The following is a 24,642-nucleotide window of genomic DNA, read 5'->3' as shown; positions in this document are numbered from 1 at the left end:
CTTTTAAAAATTATAAATATAGGATTATAGTGCGTTCATCGGTTTTTTGCTGAAAACCGAATTTTTATGTATATTTATAATTAGGAGAATATATACTATCGACTAGGTTGCCAGTCAAAATATGGCCGCATGGCCGCATATAAATTACCCTAAACAGGATTTTTTTAAATAAAAATACCAACTTGTTCGATAAATAAGTATATTTCTAAGTCAATAATATAAAATTTTAAGAGACGGGTGAATTTACGCTGCCTTATATATTAACAAATTACATCTATACTTATATTACTTTGTAATTGGAATAATAATGACGTATAAAGAAAACTAATAAATCATGGTACTTATTATAAATTAAAATAATTGAGGAAAAATAAAATAGTGAGCATAATTGAGATTCTGTGTTAAAAATTAGTAAGATTATAAACAAATATAGCTTAAAATATAACGTTAATAAACAATAGAATTATCGTAATAACGTTATATTTATTCCAAATACAAATATCACAACATTTTTCTTAAAAATTACATTCTCTTTACACATATAATCTTAGCAAATACACATCAATTTTAAGTATTTTAGCAGCATAATATATGTACTCGTTATTAATTATAATACATACTAAAATCAGTGCCAGACCATATATTTTAGGAAATCATTCAAAATATAAAGGAGATCAATAATACAATATTATAAATTTTACATTCACTTACTAATAAAAATGTCACAAGATAATAAAATATGGCCACAAGGAGATTAAAAGGCTTAACCATAATTTTTGTAATAGCCAATAATAGATCATTCGAAAAAAGACGCAATTTTATGTACAAATTAATTTTCACAGAATATTATTTTGAATAAGACGTAATTCATATTATCCACTGAAAAAAATATTCTATTATTAAAGTTATAACATTCTAACTAGAAATACGGAACTGGTATTTTACAGTCTTTCTTTACAAATGGGTTAAATCTGAGTATTTAATAATAAATTAAAGCTTTTATTTTACAGAATATGTAGTGTATAAAATAAATTATGTAAATGCAATCAAATCGTGACTTACATTACTATCATATAGTCAGCATATGGATGTTGGATCCCCTTCCATAGTGCATGCTATGTTATCTAATTTATGAGCTAAGTGCATTTTATTTTCTAGACCTAAAACAATTTGTTCTCTATATTTACTAACGTAGATGTACAATTCTTTTAAAGCAGATAACGTATCAAATTCATTCAACTGTTCAACTGAAAGCTGTTGCATTGACGTACTTAACTCTTGGTCTGTTACTTGAGGTAACTGCGATACGGCCTGATAAAAGTGGATAACCATATCCCTGTATGATGGCAAATCTTTTGCAAATAACAATTTATTAGACGGAGAATCTTTACAAAGCCGATGTTCGGATAGAGAACAAGCGTCCATAAATGTTTGGGCAATCACTGATAGTGATGAATCAACAGTTGCCGTTTTGTTTATATCAAATATGAAATCAGGATTTTTAATTAGGTTGACCCAAAACCTTAGGGGTAAACTGTTAGATTTCCATGCATGAACAACTTCTGGATTTACGATGCCGTGCGTTCGTGCAGCGTCATCGAATAAATCAAATAACCATTTAACTGCTGGGGGTAGTACTTCATTAACAGTTAATATAGTTCCGAAGAAATCATCGACAAACTTGTGCACCGTACCTTTTGTTGACAATAATCTAGTCAGGAAAATTTCTGGGATGGCTTTATGACTATGTTCTGAAGATTTATTGACGATATGTTGATATTCGATGGGTTTTACTAAGTGAAAGTAATGCACGTTTTGATCAGTAATATCATTTTTGTAAACACGTATGTGTGAATTTGTACAATAAATTCCAGTACAATTTTTACAGGGTATTTTATATGGCGTGTTAAAGCTATCATTTTGCCTGGGGATAAGGGACATGATGGCCGATTCTTTTACTCCATAATGGGCTAGCGTATTTAATTTTCGCCAACCATTTAGAGTTTTAGTAGTGACATCTTCATCTTGGAGAGTGACATGACCACCTCTACCATGTCGCCACTCTAGATCAACTTCATGGACGGACGGACGCATACTGAATGGTGTATTCTTAAATAAAGCATCTAATATCTTCGCTTTAACTTGGGATATACTATCACAATCTAACACTTTGCATTGTACTTTATCATCAAAATCATCTTGTATTATGTGTAAGGTTACAATTGAATAATCAATTTGTTCTTTAAGCAGTTTCTCTTCTGATAACGAATACCTAGCTTCGTGAGTTATAGCATCAACGACGCCTTTTTCTATTTGATGCTTTATTGCTTTAAATAAAAGGAAAAGGGATGATCCAGCGTAATCTTTAAGGTAGTAATACATACAGAGTGCCATCCAGTTAGTGAGCATTTTTTCTACAACACTTTCTGTTCTACGCAACATTAATTGTGGATGTTTTGTACATACTGATTTATCAATAAGACGCATTAAAAGAGATTTAAGAATATCAGTTGCATATTCCATTTTGCCCATAAGTATAATCATTAATAGCGATGCTACATTTACCTTATCCCTAATATTGAACGATTTTTGTGATTCTAATGTATCTATAAAAGACAACAAAAAACATTTATTGTTCAATAGCTGTTCAAATTGAATCATAGCAGCGTCGTAATTTGTTCTTGGGGTGTTAATAAATTGACGCTGGACATTAAGTATAGGGTGATCTGATACACCGGGGAAAAATACCTTCATGACGTAATTAACGTGATCAAGTGTTGGAATACCAGAATGCTCAAGATCAGCAGCCAAATCAGACATATCTGTTTGTAATTCTGCAAAAGCTAGTTTACATTCTAATCTCACATTGCTTTCGAGAGTATCCATTTGTATTTGAATCCTTTTATATTCGCGTTCCGCCTTTGTACTGCGTCTTCTATACATGACTAGAACTATCATAAAAATTAAAACCAAGAAGAATGTGCCAGCCGCAATACCAGCAATTGCTTCTGGAGGGAAATTATAATTTCTTAATAATTCGTAATGCAAATATCCTATAGGAAATCTTAAATTCCTCCCAATTTTAACAACCACTAATGGCAAATTAATATCATTTATTTGGAATCCATTTTCATCTGTATTTGCCGGTTGAATTTCTGGAGGTGTGCAGAGTAGTTGTTGTGTTGTAAGACTTGTAACATTGCAAGGCTGAGTACCTATTGTTACTACTACATCCGACTCATCACTGGCTCTTATTAAATTCTCTCCTTCAATGACTAAAGGATCACCTTTGTATGATTTGATTCTATTAGGAAAATGATAAACATGTGGATCCTCTACAAAAACCATATGTGTTCTTGGTGGATTAAAATATTTTTCTAAATCATGCATAGTTTCAACATTATCCATTACAAATCCTACTTTCATAGCAATTTGGGGAGTATTTGTTTGTGACTTTGTGGCTTGTAATATATCTAAATATTTCTTGTTAATTGCAGGACTGGGACATTCCATTTGGTTGGAATTAAGAACAACACAAGGTGTGGAGTTTACAGGAAGTTCTTCATTTCCATAATATAATAACATAAGAGGCTTTTGAATAGTATGCAAATTAGTGCCATGAACTGTTATCATTCTTCCACCAGAAACAAAGCTCTTTAATGGTTTTATTTCCATTATTGTTGGATCAGCTATGTAATTGAATAAATCACCATACAAAGTGTGATTTGCATTGTCTATAGAAACTGTTAAAGTATGTATTACACGGGGTGTGTTGGCTTTTGGCGTAATACAAATCAGTCTGCTGTTAGAAGTTTGTGTTTTATTAACTGCACATGCCAGTTCATCTAGAAATGCAAATACTGATGATCCTATATTGAGATGTTGTCCGCCTATTGCTAATTGAGTACCTCCTGAAACTGGACCCAAATTAGGATAGATGCCCTGAAGTTTAATGTTTTTGTAGCTAAACAATACAGATGATTCTGTATATCCAGCATCATTTTCCACAATAACTGGTAAGATTGCAGATCCGTTAGATGGTCCAGTCCTACAAGTTATACTAACAGATACCTCAAAGTCAACAATATCACAAAGCACATCCCCAATGCGAACTTTTCCCGTAACTTCTTCAACTCGTAAACCAAGATTGCTACCTTCTATAGTTAAAATAGTTCCACCTTCCACTGGACCACTGAGGGGTTTTATCATATCAATTCGAGGCTTAGGACATTCAGTCACAGGACTCTCAAGACAAGATTCACTGTAAGAACAAGAATTACCACACCATGTACATTGATAAACAGTGTTCCTTGTTATACAAAGTGAGCAGTCAGCATGGTCTCTGTGAGAGCCTAATATTTCACATTTGTATAGTGTTATTGTTATAGTATCGATATAATGCTTATGGTTCCAAAAAACTTTCACACTCACATTATATTCACCAACATCTTCTTCATATGAGTACATAGTTTTATCACACACTATAAAATGATTTGACTCTACTCTCGCTGGTAAAATCATGTTTGCCAATTCAATGCTAACAATACATTGGAAACCTGTGTGACCAGGTTGCAAATGAGGCAAATTTTCAACTTCAAGTTCTAGTTCTTTCGGTACATTATTTGGTAATAATATAGGTTTTTTGTATTGCCTAATTCTAGGACAATGTCCAATGCCATGGTTCAGCAACTTTGTTGGATTATTTTCTCCAGAAATAATAGTTCTCTGACATACTGAAATGTCATGTGTACATTTATTATCATAAATACACCAATTACATGCCCATTCACTCATTATGCATGAATGACAAGTTGTGTGCTTAGAACAGTCATAAAAAGCAAAATTACGAGAAACAAAATCCTTATTTGTTTCGGATGAATGAACAGACAAAGGTACATAAACATGATCTTGATTTTGGGCAATTTTTGGCCTGTGTTTAATATCTGGAGTTGGACAAGCAAGACCACTTGATGTGACAGCTGCATCAATTGCTGGTGCATTTCCAAAAACACATTTATATTTAGCGCCAAATGGTAATTCAGGTAATGTGCGAATTACTAACTGAACAGTAGTAACTTCATTGACAGATATTCGGTCCGGTAGAATTTGCTCAAAATCAATACACTGTTGTCCCGTATATTGAGAAAGCCACCTAGGGGCGCTTTGTGTTCCCTTTTGACACATATTTTGTACGGTGCATCGTTTTTCTAAGGAACACCAGCCACAATGGGGGTCATTTGATTCTAAACATGAGGAACAGTTGCTATATTCTGCACATTTCTCTGTGGGTATTTGAATAATTGTATTTTTAGCTAGAACATAGAGGGTTTTCTGAAATGGGGACAATGTTGTATCAGGCAGTATTTTTTGACCTGGTAAAAGAATATCTGCAGAATATTGTATTGCCTTATCTGCATCTATCAATACCTTTTTTAGATTTCCACTATTTGTGCCTAAGAATGCTACAGTATGCAGACCAGTAACAGACATAGTAACTGATGTTATTAGAGTATCATTCCATTTAATTATTGCCATAGTTTTGATAGGATATAGACCACTTATTTTTAAACCTACTTCACAAAAGTTAAGTATATTCCCAACTGATCCTACACTGGGACATTTACCATCTGATATCATGCCTGATATGTATCCCATATTACGTGCCTTAGTACTACCATTAAAACACATATGAACATTTTCATTGAACTTAATTTCTATCTCTTGCAAGGAAAATACACAAATAGCAGACTTTGACATAGGTTCATTACTAATACCTTTAGATGGACTAAATGATGCTACTAGAATTGAATCACCAGGTTCTATACCTAATTGTGTTGCAAGATTAATTCCAGCCTTAGAAATTTTAGCATCTTGTACAAGATTATAATTGACAATTTCACTCTTACCATCACTAGATTCTTCTTTAACATGGCATGCTAATGTTACTTCTGTATAGCTATTGTAGTTGTCATCATTAACACAAGTCCTCGCTAATCTTGACACATATCCAAGTTCTTCATTTCCAGCTAGGTGGGAATGCTTTTGAATAATTAGGAAATAGGCATAGTCACTTGCATTGAACCCATATACATACTGCACTAAAAAATTATCTCTGTATTTCACATCAATTTGAATAGAACTCTGTTTGGAAAAAGTTGATTTTGCCAACTCTAACGACATCAGGTCGCGGCTGGATATTGCAGGAACGTCATGCCTGTATTCTCCATTATTTGTGAAGGTAGTTCCTACATACAATACATTAAAACGGTCCAAGGACGTATATCTTTCAGGCCCAATAAATGCGTAAGTGGAGGCGTCTGCATCGTTGGCTGCAACACTTTCAGGAACAAAGTCAGCTTTCGCTGATAAATCACCCAGTTTATATTTGAAGCACGACCCTTGCGCCAATGATCCGCAAGCTATTACTATCCTTGACTCGTGATCTATTACTAATATCTTATTTACATTATCACTCAACGTAGTTTGTATATCAGTCGACGGGCACCCACTTGCATGGCACATCGGGTTATCAAGTTTTGGCCCTGTTCGAATTACGTGTAGAGGTTTCAAGTCTGGACTTAGTTGATGTAGCCAGTTTATAGACCCAGCATACACTTGACCACTTACTCTATCAACAGCAAGATGATTAAATTGGAATGTCTCATTTGAGTGCATGGGATATTGAGATATGAAATCAAATCCATACACCATTGTGCAGCGGAGCCAAAATGTTATGACTAATAATGTCACAAAAGCAGCCATGATCACATTTTAAGTTCTTCTCACATAAATGTATTTAAACTTTTTCACAACCACTACTGTTTATTTTTCGTTTTCAACCCATTTTATGTTTAAAAAAATAATAGAAAAGCATTCATCGATGCCGTCGCCGATGACATGGTATAAACAATAGAATACTTTTTTTAGTATGGTATACTAATTGGACTATGACATTTAGTTGATTTAGAAAGGTTCTTTTTTAGCATTTATCTTGGAGATGAAATATTTCTTAATTAATAACGAAAGAAAATGTTTGCATAATTACTCGTTAAGCAAGTTAAATAATTTTATCTTTTTTTACTATTTATCCACAACTAAATCAAAAGTAGACAGTAGTGATGAGTTAAGTTACTCGTTCAAATATTATTTTTAATACAATAATCACAGGATTAATTATATTTTTATCAGATATTAAAATATAAAGGACGCAATAATAATTATTTAAATTATTAAGAATAATTATCGATTTTTTTTTTGTTCTATAGTCTATGTTTATGAACGAGTACATCCTTATTTCTCTTACAAAGCTTCAAAATCCTAGATCGGCCAAGATAGGCATTTCGCCATGCCAAAATAGAAGAAATAATAAAATTTACAAAGTTGAAAGTAACTTTTGATATTTAGTTCTTGTTTTTGCAACATAATGTAATAACTAATCGTTATCAGTAGTATTGGCTATCGATAAAAATATCAGTGTCGAATGCCTTAACTTTTGTACAAAATACAAATTATTTAATAAATATTGAACCTAACGTTTTCAAAAATACTTACATTAACAATGTGATTATTCTGAATTGGAGTACATTGTTATACTTCAATTTGGTATCATACCAACTGAAAAATGATGACCACAATGGCAGCCGGAGGGCCGGGGGACCCGCATACTCAAATGAATACATACCGAAGCTATGTAACCATGCTTGCAGACCCGGGAGCTAAGGATGAAATAAAATTAAAAGCGGCACAAGAGCTAAGCGAGAATTTTGAGGTATTTCTTCCTTCTAAAAATTTTAATATTACCTTCATTTTGTAATTTTGCATATCCACTTTCAAGTCATAACACCTTCTATTACTAGTTACAATATTGTTACTATTAGCAATAAAAATATCTTACTTTCTTGTTTAATTATCTCTGTAACACTAAAGTTAATTTAAGCTTATTTATTACTATTTCAGGTCATTTTAAGTTCTCCACAATACCCTCAATTCCTAGATCATTCATTGAAAATATTCCTTAAAATTTTACAAGAAGGTGAACCACACTTCATTGCGGAATATAACATCCAGCAAGTGAGAAAACTCATTCTGGAAATGATACATCGCTTGCCCATAAGTGAAACACTTAGACCTTACGTTAAGAGTATATTAATTTTAATGTTAAAATTGATGGAGATTGAAAATGAAGAAAATGTTTTGGTTTGTCTCAAAATATTTATGGAATTGCACAAACAATATAGACCCGCTTACTGCGCTGAAGTAGATGTGAGTAAAATAAATGTGAAATTCAAGAAAAAATTAACTTATAATGTAATTTCGCTGTATAATTATAATATTTTGTAAATTTCAGATTCACAAGTTCTTACAATGGGTTAAGGCAATATATTCTGACTTACCAAATCATTTGCCAAAAATATTTGAACCCAGACCATCTATAAGGGTTAAAGATTTATCAGAAGTGAATATTGATCAATTACTACAAGAGACTTATACTACAGCACCAATTCATACAGAAAAGAAGTTGTTAGATGGCAGTGTTGTAACGGTAATGCATATAAATACTTATTAACCCATTGACCACCGAGCGCCCCGATCGGGGCGCGACACAATAGATTATCTATTGTGTCTGTGATTCCGGGGACTGATGGATTAATAAATATAATAATGTTTTATCAAATTAGAAGGCATAATGTAAAAAACATTTATTTTTGCAGTACAATTTAATACCAAGGTCAGTTTTATCATTGAAAGTTATACAAGAACTACCAATTATAGTGGTTCTAATGTATCAGCTATACAAACAAAATGTTCATCAAGAAGTTAGTAACTTCATACCTCTTATTATGGAAACTATTACTCTACAACCAACTTCAACACTTAGGTAAGAAACATTACACTTATATACTTTTTTGTCAAGTTATAAATCATACTAAAATGGATTTTTCTTTTGCTCTTTACAGACAGTCAGCTACATTTAATAAGGAAGTTTTTGTTGACTTCATGGGTGCTCAAATTAAAACTTTAGCCTTCTTGGCTTATATAATTCGGATATATCAAGATACCATAGCCAATCATGCTACTATGATGGTCAAAGGTATCATTGGACTATTGACATTATGTCCACCAGAAGTGGCCCATCTTAGGAAAGAATTAGTTATTGCTACAAGACACATTTTGGCAACAGATTTAAGATTAAGTAAGTAATCTTTTCTTGTCTCAATAATACTTTAATATTTTACTTATATGCATAATTGCAAAAGTATTTTATAAGAGCTTCCAATAAAGAAATGCATTAATAAAAAAATGTATGCGTGTACTAGAGTACGTACGTAAGAAGTTAAACTTCTTTATGACCTTAAAAATGTCACGAGTATGGCGTAACGCAAAATGTCACGAGTATGGCGTAACGCAAAAATGGCACGCGTACGGCGTAACGCAAAAATGTAACACTAAATTTTTGTCCAACCCCGATAAAGAAGTTTCACTTCAAAAAAATGGTAACATTGTCTATTTTTGTATTATTAGCTTAAACATTGTAAAACAATCTCTTTATTTTAGAATTTGTCCCCTACATGGAGCGTTTGTTTGATGAAGAAGTTTTACTTGGTGGCGGATGGACGGTGCATGAATCATTGCGTCCATTAGCATATTCAACACTGGCTGATTTAGTGCACCATGTGAGACAGCACTTACCACTTTCTGACTTGGCAATAGCCGCTCACTTGTTCTCCAAAAATGTACATGATGAGTCCTTGCCAACAAGGTAAGAAATAAACTTAATTCTAAAGGCAGGTTTCTGAATTGAGAATTAAAAATTAGTTTGAGACATTCTTAACGTCAAATACTCTGTTCAAAAAGTGGCCTTAAGTATTGTATACCTATTGCAAATTTTCAATTAAGTATTGTATTTATTGACAATTAAGTATTGTATTTATTGACAATTGAGTATTGTATACAAATTACAAAATTTTATTAATAATTTTGTTTCAGTATTCAAACAATGTCTTGCAAGTTATTACTTAACTTGGTGGATTGTATCCGTCAAAGGTCGGAAAGTGAAAATGCAGCAAGTACTCAACCTCAAGGAAGGCAATTGTTGATGCGTATTTTGGAAGTTTTTGTTCTGAAATTCAAAACTATTTCTAAATTACAACTTCCAGCTCTTATGGCTAAATGGTAAGTTTTTCTTGTAAATATAAGATACTTTTGTATGTTAGACAAAAAATAAAGGTTTTGTGGCTGTTAAAAATGTTGTCATAAAACACAATGAAACAATGAAAATAGAAGTATCACTTTATAAATATTTGTTTCAAGAATTAACTGGATATAATTTATGAACTCTATTTTTTAGTAAACAAGCAACCCCAGTAACAGTTCCTGCAACAAATGGGGCTACCCCGACTACTCCTACAGCGACTACACCCAGTACATCCACTGTTGAAGTTAAAGTGGAAGATGAGAAACCATCACCAGACTTCTTAGATGGCATCAATAAAGCAGACGAAAAGTCTAAAATAGGCTTCCCAATATCACAAATGAGCAACTTGAACGTTGGAGATTACAGAACTTTGGTTAAGACGTTAGTGTGTGGTGTAAAGACAATTACATGGGGATGTGCTTCTTGCAAGGTATGTTACATTTATTACTAATAATACTCTTGTGTGTAATATAATTTATGAACCTGAAAATTACAGCGACTGCATAATTAAACTAAATAACTCATTTTGTATTTATATATTTATTTTGTAATAAATTAATATCTTCCTTTTATCACATCAACTGCAATCAGCTTACCGCTTTGTTTTTGATGCCATACTCACAAATGTATTAATCAACAATAATTGACAATAACACAATAAAAATCAATTATCCCCATAGCAAACCACCACAACCGGTGAGGGCACCACAACCAGTACCATAACCGGCCAGAAGCAGCTAAGCGCTCGAGAAACACTGGTCTACATCCGCCTAGTAGTGTGGGGGCTGCAGTCCCTCGATATATACACGTTAGCGGCGCCGCGCCCGCCCGCACACCCGCCCGCACAGCCACATGTCAGGTCGAAGGAGGAGAAGGAGGTGCTCGAGCATTTTAGCGGCGTGGTGAGTTGATTTTTGTCGTTTTTATAACAATGTTTTATGTTAGAGGGGCCGTACACGGGCAGCTCGAGCAGTTAACGGCTGAGCGACGTATACGGACGGCTCGAGCGGCGGTCGTTGACTGCTCGAGCTGTAGCTACAAACCGCGCAGTTGACGGCTTGAAGCGGTCGCGACGGCTCGATCAGTCCTTGTATGGCAGTGAATGATTGTCCATAGTTCACCGCGCAGTCGCGGCTTCCAGCCGTCGGTGTCAACTGCTTGAAGCAGTCCGTGTACCCTTAAATTAAATATTGATGATTGGTAAAGCTGCATTGATATAAACTTCGATATTTCCACCTCAATATCAAATGGCTTCTCAAACCTGATATATGAATTCAGAAGTTACAGTCAACTATATATGTAATTATTTTCTGTTTTATGAAATAGAATATGTCTTTAGAAAAAAATATTAAGTATTTTTGTTCTTTGTCTTTTCAGTTCTCTATGATGAATCCTCAAACGTTCCAAGAAATTTTCACTGCAACTATATCTCACATGGTAGAGAGGATAAATAAGAACACAACTTTACAAATCATAGCTAACACGTTTTTATCTAATCCAGCTACATCGCCAATATTTGCGACAGTACTAGTAGAATATCTTCTAAAGAGAATGGAAGAAATGGGCTCGAATATAGAACGATCTAATTTATACTTGCGTTTATTTAAATTGGTCTTTGGCTCCGTCAGTCTATTCCCCACGGAAAATGAGCAGATGTTACGACCTCATTTACACAGCATAGTTAATAAAGCTATGGATTATGCTATGACGGCCAAAGAGCCTTATAATTATTTCTTACTTCTGAGAGCTCTATTCCGTTCTATTGGAGGTGGAAGCCATGACTTGCTTTATCAAGAATTTTTGCCACTATTACCAAATTTACTGGAAGGATTAAATAGGCTACAAAGTGGACTTCACAAACAGCACATGAAAGATTTGTTTGTTGAACTATGCCTAACTGTTCCAGTTAGATTAAGCAGTCTTTTGCCTTATTTACCAATGCTGATGGATCCACTAGTATCAGCGTTAAACGGATCACACACATTAATATCACAGGGTCTTAGAACTTTAGAATTATGTGTCGATAATTTGCAACCTGATTTTCTGTATGAACATATTCAACCAGTTAGAGCAGATTTAATGCAGGCTCTTTGGAGGACTTTACAGAATAATGAAGTAGCGCGGATAGCATTTAGGGTTCTTGGAAAATTTGGCGGTGGAAATAGAAAGATGATGATTGAACCACAAAGATTAGAATACCGAGAAACAGACGCACCACCTCCAGCTGTTTTAGCGTATTTCCAAGACCAAGCAAAACCAATCGATTTTGAAGTTGACAAAGTTATAGAAACTGCATTCTCTGCATTAAAATCTAGCACAACAGATCCATTCTATCGCAGACAATGTTGGGAAGTACTTCGTTGCTATTTGGCGGCATCTCTCAATTTAGATGACGATCGCGCTACTTTACAAAAACTATTTAATCATCCCAATTTCCTTGATGGGAAGATTCCACCTCAAAATGGACCTTACTATAAATGTTCTAATTCTATTGTGAGAAATACACACAAAACAGCCCTCACAGGAATGTTTGTTGCTGCAGCAATTAAAGAACTTCGTCATCACGTTTTACCAACAATGGTTTCACTCGTACGCCATTACACTTTAGTGGCAATAGCACAAGAGGCCGGTCCATTTGCAGGATCAGGAGGGCCAAAAGAAGGCTTAGATGCACTCGTATTAGTAGATGCAATTGCTGTGGTAATGGGACACGAAGAAAAGGAACTCTGCAAGCCTGGTCACTTGGCGCTTGTACTGATGATAGAGACAGCAGCAACTGTTCTTGGAAGTAAAGAGCGTGCATGTAAACTGCCCCTTATGGAATATTTGGCTGAAAGAATGTCAGCACTTTGCTATGAGCGTGCGTGGTACGCTAAATTAGGAGGATGTATCGCTGTGAAGTTTATGTTCGAGAAGATGGCGCCTGAATGGGTTTACAAGCATGTGTTTACATTTTTGAAGGCTGTTCTTTTCGTGATGATGGATTTGACTGGTGAAGTTTCATCCGGAGCTTTAGATATGGCTACCGTGAACTTGGAACGTTTGGTTCGCGTTTGTGTGACGGGACCCGGGGGACATGGTATTGAACAAGAAGCAGAAGTAGCCGCTGCGAGAACGCGCGCTCTGCACGATGTGTTACAAGAGCTTGTATTGCAAGTTACGAGTCCACATTTATTAGTCCGGCAACAGGTAATGTATACATTATTTGTAATATTTACGATTATTTTGTTGTGAACAAATATACTATGTATTGTGAACAAATTTTCAAATCGTGGGATTTTTATAGGCAATGAAATCTTTGGAGCTCATAGCACAACTACAGAATAAATCCGTTACTGATGTCATGGACCCGCACAGAGAGGTGCTCGCTGACATAATTCCGCCAAAGAAACATTTGCTCAGACATCAGCCTGCAAATGCGCAAATGGGTTTGATGGACGGGACAACATTCTGCACAACTTTAAAGCCCAGACTCTTCACAATTGGTAAAATATATTTTATCTTTGTACCGAAAAACGTGTTTTATACCGAAAATCGAAATACGTGTTTCCTAATATCGTTATTTTATTTTATTTTTTTTAACAGATTTAAACATAAATGAGCACAAAGTGTTCTTCCGTGAGTTGGTATCATTATGTGAAGCTGAGGACTCAATGCTTGGCAAGCTTCCTTGCTACAAGGGCGTGAACCTAATACCTTTACGTATTTCGGCGTTACGAGCACTGGCCGCATGCCATTATATACAAGAGAAATTATGTCGTGAGAAGATATTCCAAGTGCTTTACAAATCGCTGGAAAAGAATGATACTGAACTACAACAGGCAAGTTTTACTTTTATGATCTGTGCTAAAAATTGTTACGAACAATAGCAGTATTGTAAACCATTTCGTGCTCCTAAATGAAATGATCTGGTAGTGAATACACGTTAAAAAAAGTTCTATCTTGAACACTAATTTTAAAATTATATTTTTTTCTTTAGGCTGGATTTGAATGCATGCAGAAGTTTTTATCTGGATTCCAAATAGACATGGAGATGGTACACCCAGTGATGCGCCCATTGTTACTGACTCTTGGTGACCATAGAAATCTGAGTGTTAACGGCGCTAAGAGACTTTCTTACCTGACGCAGCTCTTCCCTTCAACGTTTAGCGAGAAGTTGTGTGAGCAATTGTTACAATTGCTCAAGAAATTGCTAGATTACTCTATACAGACGAATAGAGGTGAGTTATAAAGTATGTTCTCTTTATACTACAAAATAAGTAAGAATTGATGACCATTTTGTATACTATACATACATATATATACATTGTATAGGGTAGCTAGTGCAAATGTGTTTGTAAAATGATATTGTGCGATAAATTTTCCTTCTTGTTTCTAGGTGGTAACTTCCTTCAAAGTGTTTCAAAGAACATGGAAAATGAACAGAAGATAATTATACTGATTGGAATATTCCATCAAATACCCGCCGCTTCACCCCGTTTTATCGACGTTCTTTGTCGTTTGATATTCCACACGGAAAAATCACTAATGATTGAAGCTGGTTCACCATTCAGAGAACCACTTGTTAAATTTTTACTAAGGTAAGAGTGAAAAATATACCGTAATAATAATACATATCGCTAATACCCTTGTTTTTGATGTTAATATTATAATAATTATAATTTATCTTCTCCATAGGTACCCAAAAGAGACACTAGACCTCATAATGAGCGACAACAACATCAAGGACCAGCAATGGAGTCGCTTTTTAATATTTTTAGTCAAACATGAAGAAGCTGGTCCTGCATTTAGGGAAGCTTTACAAACATCAAAGAAAGCTAGACTATTGCAACTCTTGGCTGCGGCTAGTGGGGGAGCCGGGGCTAATATATCACCACCGGATAAATCGGAAATGCAGTTCCAGGCGATTCGAGTCATCTCCCTGTTAATAAAGTTTGACGATCAGTGGCTGTCCACTCAACATGATCTAATTGAACTGTTGAAACGCATTTGGTCAAGCAATCAATATCATGTAAGAAACTTTATTTTAATTACGATTTTTGTGAATAATTCCTTTTGATGTTTTATTAATAAATGTAATTTATAACACATTTTTTTTCAGGATATTCACAAGAGAGTGGAACATGTCGAGTGCAGTCACTGGAAAGAACCTAAGCTGATAGTGAAGATTTTGTTGCACTACTTCTGCCATCACCCGTCCAACATTGATCTTTTGTTCCAGTTGTTGCGAGCCTTGTGTGATAGATTCATACCCGATTTCCAAGTATGATCTGCTCTTTTCCTATTGAACATAATATAGTTTATTTTTCGCGTAATTTAGACAATCTTACCTAAATTATATTGAATATTGCAGTTTCTACGCGATTTCTTGGAGAACACCGTGGCACAAAACTACACAGTAGAATGGAAGCGATCAGCGTTCTTCCGTTTTGTGGAACACTTTTCTGGTGACGCTATGTCCCAAGAGCTAAAAGCAAAGGTGTTGCAGATGATTCTTATTCCATGCTTTGCTGTCAGCTTTGAGAAAGGACAGAAGATTGTTGGCGGTCCGCCAGCACCGTACCAGGATAATCCGGATAATGTTGTCTCGGTGTTCATTAATAATGTAAGTGGTAACTTACATTATGCCATCCTACATACCTATGCCATCCTACATATTTGGAAATAAGTAGAGTTAAAATGATCATCATTTCAATAAAAATTGTTAAGGATATAAAAAATTACGTGAAAGTGTTACTGAACAAAATTAGACTATCATAATTTTTCCAAATGTAACAATATTCAAAATTAACTTACTCATGATTAAATGAAAATTCTCTTTTAGGTAATTGATCCAGAAAACCCATTCGCCTGTTCAGATGCAGTGCGCATATCGTTGCTACAGTTTGCGTGTCTGTTGCTTGAACAAGCTTCAGCTCATATTCATGATGCAAACAACAAGAAACAAGGAAATAAGTTACGACGATTAATGACGTTCGCTTGGCCTTGTCTTTTGGGAAAGAATTATGTCGACCCCGCAACTAGGTAAGATTCTATTTATGCTTATTTCTGATTTTGAAAAAATTTTAAGCTTATGTGTAGTCAGTAGTATAATAAAAAAAAAAAAATTATAATTTTCTATTTCCAGGTATCATGGACACTTATTACTGAGTCACATTATCGCTAAATTCGCAATCCACAAGAGGATTGTGTTGCAAGGTATTAATTTTAAACTATGTTAGCTAATAATATTAATATCTAGTTGCCAAATGATATTGTCTTGGGTAGAGAAATAAATATGGGATTCCTCAGTTATTCTGGTACACTTTTTATACTTTAACTCCTGTATTACACACCTACTTAAAGTGATGCATTGTATAAAGTAATAACTATCTATAGGTATTTATTATATTCCCTCCTGATTAGAGTGGAATTGGAAAATAAACAACAATTTATCCAATTAAAACTTTTTAGTTCATGGATACGATATTTTCGTTGCAGTATTCCACAGCCTGCTAAAAGCGCACGCGGTCGAAGCGCGCGCAGTAGTACGAGCAGCGCTCGAGATCCTCACGCCCGCGATGCCGCAGCGCATGGAGGACGGCAACACTATGCTCACTCACTGGACCAAGAAGATCATCGTGGAGGACGGCCACTCGGTGCAGCAGCTCTTCCACATACTGCAGCTCGTCGTTAGGCATTATAAGGTGGGTCTTTGGTCACTCTACGGGAGGATTATTTTTTCTGGCGATCACTTTTCGGTAGGTTATTGTTTTTGGTGACCTGTAATGTCAAATTAAACCACTTATCCGCATTTAAAGATGTAAAAATTACGCAAAAAAATATAATTACTCAAATTAGCCAAGATTCGTAAGCGATTATTGACCTCGCGATTTATGTAGCATATAACTGTTATCATGAATGTCCAAATATGTTTCTTACTCATTAAAAAAAAAATATGCACTCACATTTTTTAAATATTTTATATTTGTGATAGGTTTACTACCCAGTGCGGCACGCACTAGTAGGACACATGGTGGCGGCCATGCAACGTCTTGGGTTCTCCGCCACTGCGTCTCTAGAACATCGCCGTCTTGCTGTCGACCTCGCTGAGGTGGCGCTCAAGTGGGAGCTGCAGAGGATACGAGATCATACCCCTGAAGATCATGTGGTATGTGCAATCATAATTTATATAATTGAACACACTAACTAACACATCAAGTTCAAACATTTTCTGCTGTAAATGCAAGAAATTTTGATTATGAAAAGACTATAATTATTTAATGTCGTAGCCATTCATCTACAATTCTATCTCAGACTAGCAATGCCCTGCGGTTTCACCCGCATAGATAGCGATATCGTTACAGTGAAAAGTCTACTATAGGTCGGACTATAGGTTTAATTTTTAATCACATGAAAATCACCTTTACCCCGTCCCGTACTACGGCCTTTTTTTTTTTGTTTTAGTGGGGAAATCTTTCATAGATACCCACGGCCCCTCCCCCGGAGGCCGTTATGTCGGATTCCTACCGACCAAAACCCCACTGTGTTCCGTCAAGACGCATATTGGTAGAATTCCTCCGTGACCCCCGCCCCGCACTACGGCCTGCTCGAACAGTATACCTACTATTTTCTGTAGATTGACACTTTTAAAAATTCGTTATATCTTTTGAATGGAATATCCAATGATATTTTATGTATAGATACGTTATATACTCACAATATATCAAAAAAAATGCTTCATATGCAGTGTCAGGCACACACAAATGCAATTTTCATTTTACTTAATTTATTACATTGACAGACTGTATAAGAGAGATGGCTCTAATAAAATGATATAAACAAAAAAGACAAAGATAGTTTGTCACTTCCGCGCAGGTGTAAGCAAAAGTCATAAGAATTCGCCAATTAAATATAAATAAACAAATAGTTGCCATGGTAATTGGCATAGACTAACGACACAGAAGGTTCAATGTTATAGATATAGATGTTAGGTTTCCTGCACAAGTAAATAAATGTGACAATTTCATTTACTATTTTATGATTATTATGATGTCGTATTACAATGAAAAAAAAATTTTTTTGGAGATATAACTGTATATGTATATGTATTTATTACTAGCTGTGGTGTTCGTTTTCGGTCATCATCATTTCACCCGATAAACACCCACTTCTGAGCATACTGCATAATCCTCCTTATAGAACTCCATAAGGACCGATCTTACGCTATTCGTTTCAAGGCAGTTCCCGAAACCCGTACAAGGTCATCACTTCAACTTGTAGGATAATTATAATAATAGTGGTGCCTAGATGAAAAAAAGGATGAAATAAAAGAAAGGATGAAGTATAAGCCTTTTTTATCTAAAACACAAATAAAATTTATGTTCAATAGCTACTTACAGAAAAGCAAATAGCATTTTTCGTCAGTAGCGATAATCTTTTCTTTAATGTTTACGTATATTCAACATCATTTTATTTTTATTTATCATTTTATTATTGCAAACAAACATTTTTGCCATCACGATTTCATTGTATATAATAAATAGCTATATTTGTTAATTATATGCACTGGATGTAAACTGTGGATTTAAATATAAAAATAATCAAGTATTTACCAAAATCGAAATTAATAAAATAACCGTTCTATTTTCAATAATCGTATCTACATGATAATCTTTGAACACAGTGTACGCTAGCTTTGTCACACTAGTGATTGAAGCAATGTTTTATCCCTTTCATTATTTCAATACACGTGTCAAGCAAGTGTCATTCATAAAGAATTGTAAATTGTTATTTTTACTCTTAAACTGTAATAATTTCATATATTTTGCTGTGATATGATATTCCTTTATCTTTTTTTATTTTTTTGCACGAATACGTGCACTTTCTGAACACACAGGAAGGCATTTTCGACAACTTTAATGTACCTATCGGCATATACGCTCACTGGGACCGGTGACAATCTGACTGATTGCATTGGTCCCAAATAGGACCAATTCACGGAATCAGTTTTGGTGCGTTGATGACGTATCTACCTCTTGTTTCTATATATAATATCATTGGGAATATCCAATTCTTTTCATTTAAAAAGTATTTTGCTGGTATTGAAACAGTCTATAATAAAACATCATTTAATGGGATAAAGATTAATATATGTGTATGGACAACATGGTTTGATTACTGTCGGCACTTCTATTTACTTTGAAAACTTAAAAAAGTTGTTGTAGTAACATAACTACTGAAGATGGACATATGGTATCGCGGACTTTCTTGTAGATATTGATCCATTCTATAATACCGTAGAACATTTTTTTGTTCTATCTTCAATAGATTCCGCAGCGCACGCGATGACAGAAGTTTTATTGAGGATTTTTTTACACCTTGGGTTACATTATTGCATTTTTGGTAAGGATCTCTAATTTTTTTGAAAATGCAATATAGCCTATGTTGCTCAGTAAAGATGCAGCTTTCTAATGGTGAAAGAATTTTTGAAATCGGTCCAGTAGTTTTTGCGTGAAAACCATACATACATACATACATACATACTTACAAACTTTTCCTCTTTATAATATTAGTATAGATTCATCAGATTCAACAAGCTTTGGCTAATTAACTTTTATTACAATCTTTACTTTTTCTTAATATTTGTTATTTTATAGAAGCGTAATTTATTTACTTGTTCAAAACTACAATTATTTTATAAAAAACCAGGTGGCAACATCACCAAGCGGCGCAATGAAGCGCATATCGTCCGAAGACAGCGGCAACGAAGCGCGCAAAGCTCTGAACACGGGCTGGGCGAGTCCGCAAGCGTCGAGCTCTCGCGTCGAGCCCGATGCGGCCAAACCGCTCGACAGACAACACGTTGACGTCGTCGTCAATCTGTTGCTTAGACTGGCCTGCCAGGTACTGTACACGTGGTTTTAATGGTCCTTCGAGACGTTAGCTATTGCACGCTAGTGACAATTATGGTGGGATATAGTGAGGAAATACTGGTGGTTTTGGTTATATCGCTTTCAATAGCTGCTTCTTTTCTTCTTCTTTTGTTGCTTTTGATTTTTGAGTTGATCTTTTCTCTTGTTTTATTTGTTTATCTCATTTTAATTTCAATTGTAAATCTATTCATCAGTTAATAATTTCTGTTTCACTACGCATTTCTCCATTCTCTTATTTACTTCTCCGTTATTTCATATAAACATTTTAAATCTTTTGAAAATTCCATTCGTTGTTTAGTTCCCTATCTATATATTTTTTCAACTATTATTTACTTCTCCTTTCATGCAATATTTTAAACAATCCATCTTAATCTCTCTATTTTTTATTTCCATCGCCCGCATTCCTCCACACTAGCGTACGTACACGAATATAATATAAAGCTTGCAGTTTGCACAGTTGACGTCCCCGTCGCAGGTGAACGAGACGGCGGTGGGTGGTGCAGCGGGCGCGACTACCGGGGCCAGTGCGGCGGGGGGCACTGCGCCGGGCAGCGGGGGCTCGCCCGCCGAGCAGCTGTCGCGCCGCTGCGTGCTGCTGCTCAAGGCGGCGCTCAAGCCGGACGTGTGGCCGCATCTTTGTGAACCGAAGCTGGCGTGGTTGGATAAGGTAGAGTTCAAATTGATTGATGCTGTTTATAATTTGTTTGTTTTACAATGTTTGTACAAAATGTATTATTTCATTATTCATTATTATGACATACATGTAATGTATTTTAAGCAATTTTCTGTAACGTAATTATAAGGCAATGGTTGTCCTTGTTAACGTTCTATAGGAATAATATTTTATCATTAGAACTTAGCCGCATAACCCTAATTAATTTTTACATTACTCACAAACGTAAGAAAACCATTATTTTAAATATTTTCACTTCCACAAATATCTTCTGATTACAAAAGTAACACTCAAACTATCATTAAAATCCTAAAGGTGTTCTCGAGCGCCGAAAGCAACGCGGGCGCGTGCGCTAACGCGTGCACAGCGCTTGAACTCCTCGTGTTCCTATTGGGAGTGTTGCGTAGAGAGCAAGTGCTCGCAGCGCTAAAGCCGCTGCAGCGCGGGCTAGCAGCGTGTGTGGCATCAACTAACCCGAAGATCGTGCGCTTGACGCACAACTTGCTGGCTAAGCTCACTGCGCTCTTCCCCACTGAACCGTCCGGTGCTGCGCAAGCTTCTAAGGTAATTTAATAATAATAAGAAATCACATCAAAGACAGATTTCAATTACTATTTATCATTCTAGGAATGAAATAAAATTTATAATCATTTTTTTACAATCTTTTGAGTTTTTCACTATTTTTCACAATATTTTTGAATACATTTAACAAGATATTTTAATATCTTTGATTTCTAATTTTTAGTATGAAGAATTGGAAACACTATACGCGTGTGTAAGCAAGTATGCCTTCGAGGGATTAGCAAATTACGAGAAATCGGCGCCGGGAGGCGGTGCTAACTCGCTGTTGGGACCATTAATGATGTTAAAGGTAAGTCTAACTTAATATTATTATAACTATTTCTTATAATTTATTTAAATTTATTTTATATTAAAATTTGAATACAATTTCACCTAGAAATAATAATAGTATTGACCAATATATTTAAATCGAAAGACTCTATCCTTTTCTGCCTAACATCATAACAACAAAAAAAAATTACTCAATATATATTTTTATTTTATTTACCCAGGCATGTTGTACATCGAGCGCCGGTTACGTAGACCGACTCTTGCTACCACTTATGCGTGTGTTGCAACGAATGGCCAGGGACCATGTGGCGCCTAACCCGGACACCGCTACTTCAGATTTACTCGTAAGACTATCTATAATTTATATGAAACTAGGTTTCCGCCCGCGGCTTCGCCCGCGCAGTCAAAGAAAAACCCGCATAGTTCCCGTTCTCGTGGGATTTCCGGGATTGCGTCATTATCCCGGGTTAAAAAGTAGCCTATGTCCTTTCTCGGGTATCAAAATATCTCCATACCAAGTTTCATGAAAATTGGTTCAGTAGTTTAGGCGTGATTGAGTAACAGACAGACAGACAGAGTTACTTTCGCATTTATAATATTAGTATGGATTGAACTAAATTAAAATGTTCGATCATATAAAAAGAGAAGAAAAAACAAGAAAAAAGTAGTTGATCTTTTTAAACCCTTTTTGATGCATTCATATCTTGTAGTTGTGAAACTGGCTATTAATCTGAAAACAAATGTTTTATAATATTTTATTGAATAGCATAATATGATTTCATTGAATACTTATTGGGTTCTTCTTTTTATAGATTTTAGCACTTGATCTACTGAAGGCGAGAGTATCAGTGATGCCAGTAGAAACCAGGAAGACATTTATTGGAACAATACTTGTTGGCCTAATTGAGAAAACTAATGATGCAAAGGTAAGAAAATATATTACATAGTTGAATTTTCGATAGTCTGAAATCATAACAAATATTTATGTAAAATCTTAGTTAGTCAATAATACATATTATCTAAGAATGTGATATTTCACAGAAGATGCACTTCTACATTTTAATTACTAGTTCATTATAGTCTTGACGCAGAAAAAATGTTTTGAATTTGAATTTGTGTACTAAAATTTGTTGGCACTAAATTTACACTACCATAATAGTGTTAGTGTGGATTATTTAAACACTTAATTTAAAAATACCCTCTTCCAGGTAATGAAAGCAATAACCCGCATGGTAGAAGAGTGGGTGAAACACCGCACAGCGGGTGGCTCTAGTTCTGCAGGAGCCGCTCCTTCACTCAGAGAGAAGTCGATACTTTTGGTCAAACTTATGCAATATGTGGAGAAAAGGTTCCCAGACGACTTGGAGTTGAATGCACACTTTTTGGATCTGGTTAATTATGTTTATAGGTGAGCTTTTCTTTACATAGGAAAAAAATAATAGTCAGTCAAAATTATAATTTGGATTTATAAGGGAACTGTTTTTTTAGGCATTTTTATACCTTGGAAAGAAAAATGCCTAAACGTATTTATTAGATAAAGTTTAATTCCTTAGCAGACACCTGTATTGTAATAATCAATTTTGTTTCTCTTTTGTCAGGGATGATCAATTAAAAATGACTGAACTATCAATGAAGCTGGAACCTGCTTTCCTAGCGGGCTTGCGTTGTTCCCAACCTCACATTAGAGCTAAATTCTTTGAAGTGTACGACGCGAGTGTCAGACGTCGACTTTTCGATCGACTTTTGTATATCGTGTGCTCGCAGAATTGGGAACATATTGGACAACATTTCTGGATCAAACAGTGTCTTGAGTTGCTACTAGTGACCTGTGTGTCAAGTAAGTATAGGAATGCACTATAAAATTAAAACAAAAACTTATTCACATTATTTGACGAGAAAAATTAAGTCAATCAATTTCTTAATCACATTGTTCAATATTTGAAAGAAAGAAAGAAAGAAAGCATTTATTTGATATCCAAATGTTTATTATCGTTAACAAATGTATTTGTTTTTCTTTCAACAGGTACCCAAATTAGACTATCCAATACAAAATATTTATTGCCAAACATAACGGCGGTTATAAACTCGGCTGATAGTGAAGAACGGAAATCATTTGCGATATTTAGTAATGTAAAAGAAGAGTCATCAGATGGCTTCAGTGATTCACTTGATCCTGACAAGGAAGATGTTTTGGATATGGATTTAGACTCCAGTTCAAATCAAAAGGATGACTTAACTAAGAATGTGCCTAATAGGTAAGTGAAGGAAATAGAAAAAAAATATGTCTCAAGTGAATGATAGATAAAAAAAAACAAAGTGAGCAGCCTCGTGAAGTTATTCCGCGCGAGATTGTTAGTGTTGAACTTCAGGCGAAAGTTCGTGTTTTTTATTCAATGATGTTCTTTATGGTTTTTTTTTTATCTGTACCGAGAATCGTAGAAGTTTTATACAGTATACTAAACAGCACCTACATTACTAATAACGTTCACACTTGCAGACAACGTGCACTCAACCAGATAGTGGCTAAACAATCCGAGTTCGTGGAACTCGCCCGGCGCGTGCGCACGGAACAACTAGTGGCGGCGGCCGCGCAGCTCTGCCACATGGACGACGCGCTAGCACACCACACCTGGCTGCGGCTGTTCCCCAAGCTGTGGACCACCTTCGACGAGCGACAGCTGCCGGTACGTTACCTTTTTACACGCTTTATTTATTTATATTAGCTTCACCTGTATGTTTGTTTGTTTGTAACCGACTTATTTGGGCGCGATTTTGACCCACTTTAAACGGCCAAATTTCGTTCAAACTTTGTAGATTTATTGAGGACCGATGACAATACACTAATTTGATAAAATTTTATATTTTTTAGTTCGGTTTTCTATAAAAAGCGTGTTTTTTTAGTTTTTTTAAACTATTATTATTAAAATCGTTTTAGTCGGGTGACATGTTCAGAAACTTGTGTCACACCAAAACCTCACAAGCGCGATCGCAGGGATAACGAGAGAGAG

At 35.2% G+C, this 24,642-nt stretch overlaps 2 protein-coding genes across 4 annotated transcripts in view; one reads left to right on the top strand and one right to left on the bottom strand.

The window, feature by feature from the left end:
- Positions 1-194: 194 nt before the first annotated feature.
- PlexB (plexin B) lies at positions 195-6,894 on the bottom strand. Its single transcript, XM_090115288.1, has one exon. It carries the CDS (start codon positions 6,760-6,762, stop codon positions 1,078-1,080), a length of 5,685 nt encoding a protein of 1,894 aa, XP_089971414.1. The 5' UTR covers positions 6,763-6,894; the 3' UTR covers positions 195-1,077.
- A 543-nt stretch (positions 6,895-7,437) lies between these two features.
- Nipped-A (Transcription-associated protein Nipped-A) overlaps positions 7,438-24,642 on the top strand; it is a 33,927-nt gene continuing 16,722 nt past the window's right edge. Inside the window, exons 1-31 of one of the 3 annotated variants that reach the window (XM_090115276.1) lie at positions 7,438-7,768; positions 7,957-8,262; positions 8,348-8,542; positions 8,712-8,878; positions 8,958-9,193; positions 9,556-9,760; positions 9,988-10,173; positions 10,349-10,625; positions 10,876-11,097; positions 11,573-13,384; positions 13,482-13,680; positions 13,781-14,016; positions 14,175-14,415; positions 14,574-14,775; positions 14,873-15,206; positions 15,297-15,458; positions 15,549-15,800; positions 16,020-16,219; positions 16,323-16,393; positions 16,676-16,881; positions 17,172-17,345; positions 19,886-20,080; positions 20,585-20,776; positions 21,098-21,346; positions 21,528-21,653; positions 21,856-21,978; positions 22,447-22,560; positions 22,843-23,042; positions 23,233-23,471; positions 23,658-23,889; positions 24,132-24,318. In XM_090115276.1, coding sequence (XP_089971402.1) covers positions 7,622-7,768; positions 7,957-8,262; positions 8,348-8,542; positions 8,712-8,878; positions 8,958-9,193; positions 9,556-9,760; positions 9,988-10,173; positions 10,349-10,625; positions 10,876-11,097; positions 11,573-13,384; positions 13,482-13,680; positions 13,781-14,016; positions 14,175-14,415; positions 14,574-14,775; positions 14,873-15,206; positions 15,297-15,458; positions 15,549-15,800; positions 16,020-16,219; positions 16,323-16,393; positions 16,676-16,881; positions 17,172-17,345; positions 19,886-20,080; positions 20,585-20,776; positions 21,098-21,346; positions 21,528-21,653; positions 21,856-21,978; positions 22,447-22,560; positions 22,843-23,042; positions 23,233-23,471; positions 23,658-23,889; positions 24,132-24,318 — 7,887 coding nt within the window. In that variant the 5' untranslated portion in view covers positions 7,438-7,621. Of the gene's footprint in view, positions 7,769-7,956; positions 8,263-8,347; positions 8,543-8,711; positions 8,879-8,957; positions 9,194-9,555; positions 9,761-9,987; positions 10,174-10,348; positions 10,626-10,875; positions 11,098-11,572; positions 13,385-13,481; positions 13,681-13,780; positions 14,017-14,174; positions 14,416-14,573; positions 14,776-14,872; positions 15,207-15,296; positions 15,459-15,548; positions 15,801-16,019; positions 16,220-16,322; positions 16,394-16,675; positions 16,882-17,171; positions 17,346-19,885; positions 20,081-20,566; positions 20,777-21,097; positions 21,347-21,527; positions 21,654-21,855; positions 21,979-22,446; positions 22,561-22,842; positions 23,043-23,232; positions 23,472-23,657; positions 23,890-24,131; positions 24,319-24,642 lie in introns of all 3 variants that reach the window. The other 2 variants (XM_090115271.1, XM_090115281.1) reach the window with 2 other exon arrangements.

The sequence above is a fragment of the Colias eurytheme genome, chromosome 2 (genome assembly GCF_061535395.1).
Source record: "Colias eurytheme isolate Ceu_HAF_F1 chromosome 2, ilColEury1 Martin Lab GWU primary, whole genome shotgun sequence".
Classification (NCBI taxonomy): domain Eukaryota; kingdom Metazoa; phylum Arthropoda; class Insecta; order Lepidoptera; family Pieridae; genus Colias; species Colias eurytheme.
The sequence above is the reverse complement of the archived record's forward strand: the minus strand, read 5'-3'. Positions and strand labels throughout refer to the sequence as shown.

Coding starts and splice junctions, on each gene's coding strand:
- PlexB (XM_090115288.1), bottom strand. CDS start 6,762: ATGGCTGCTTTTGTGACATTATTAGTCATAACATTTTGGCTCCGCTGC.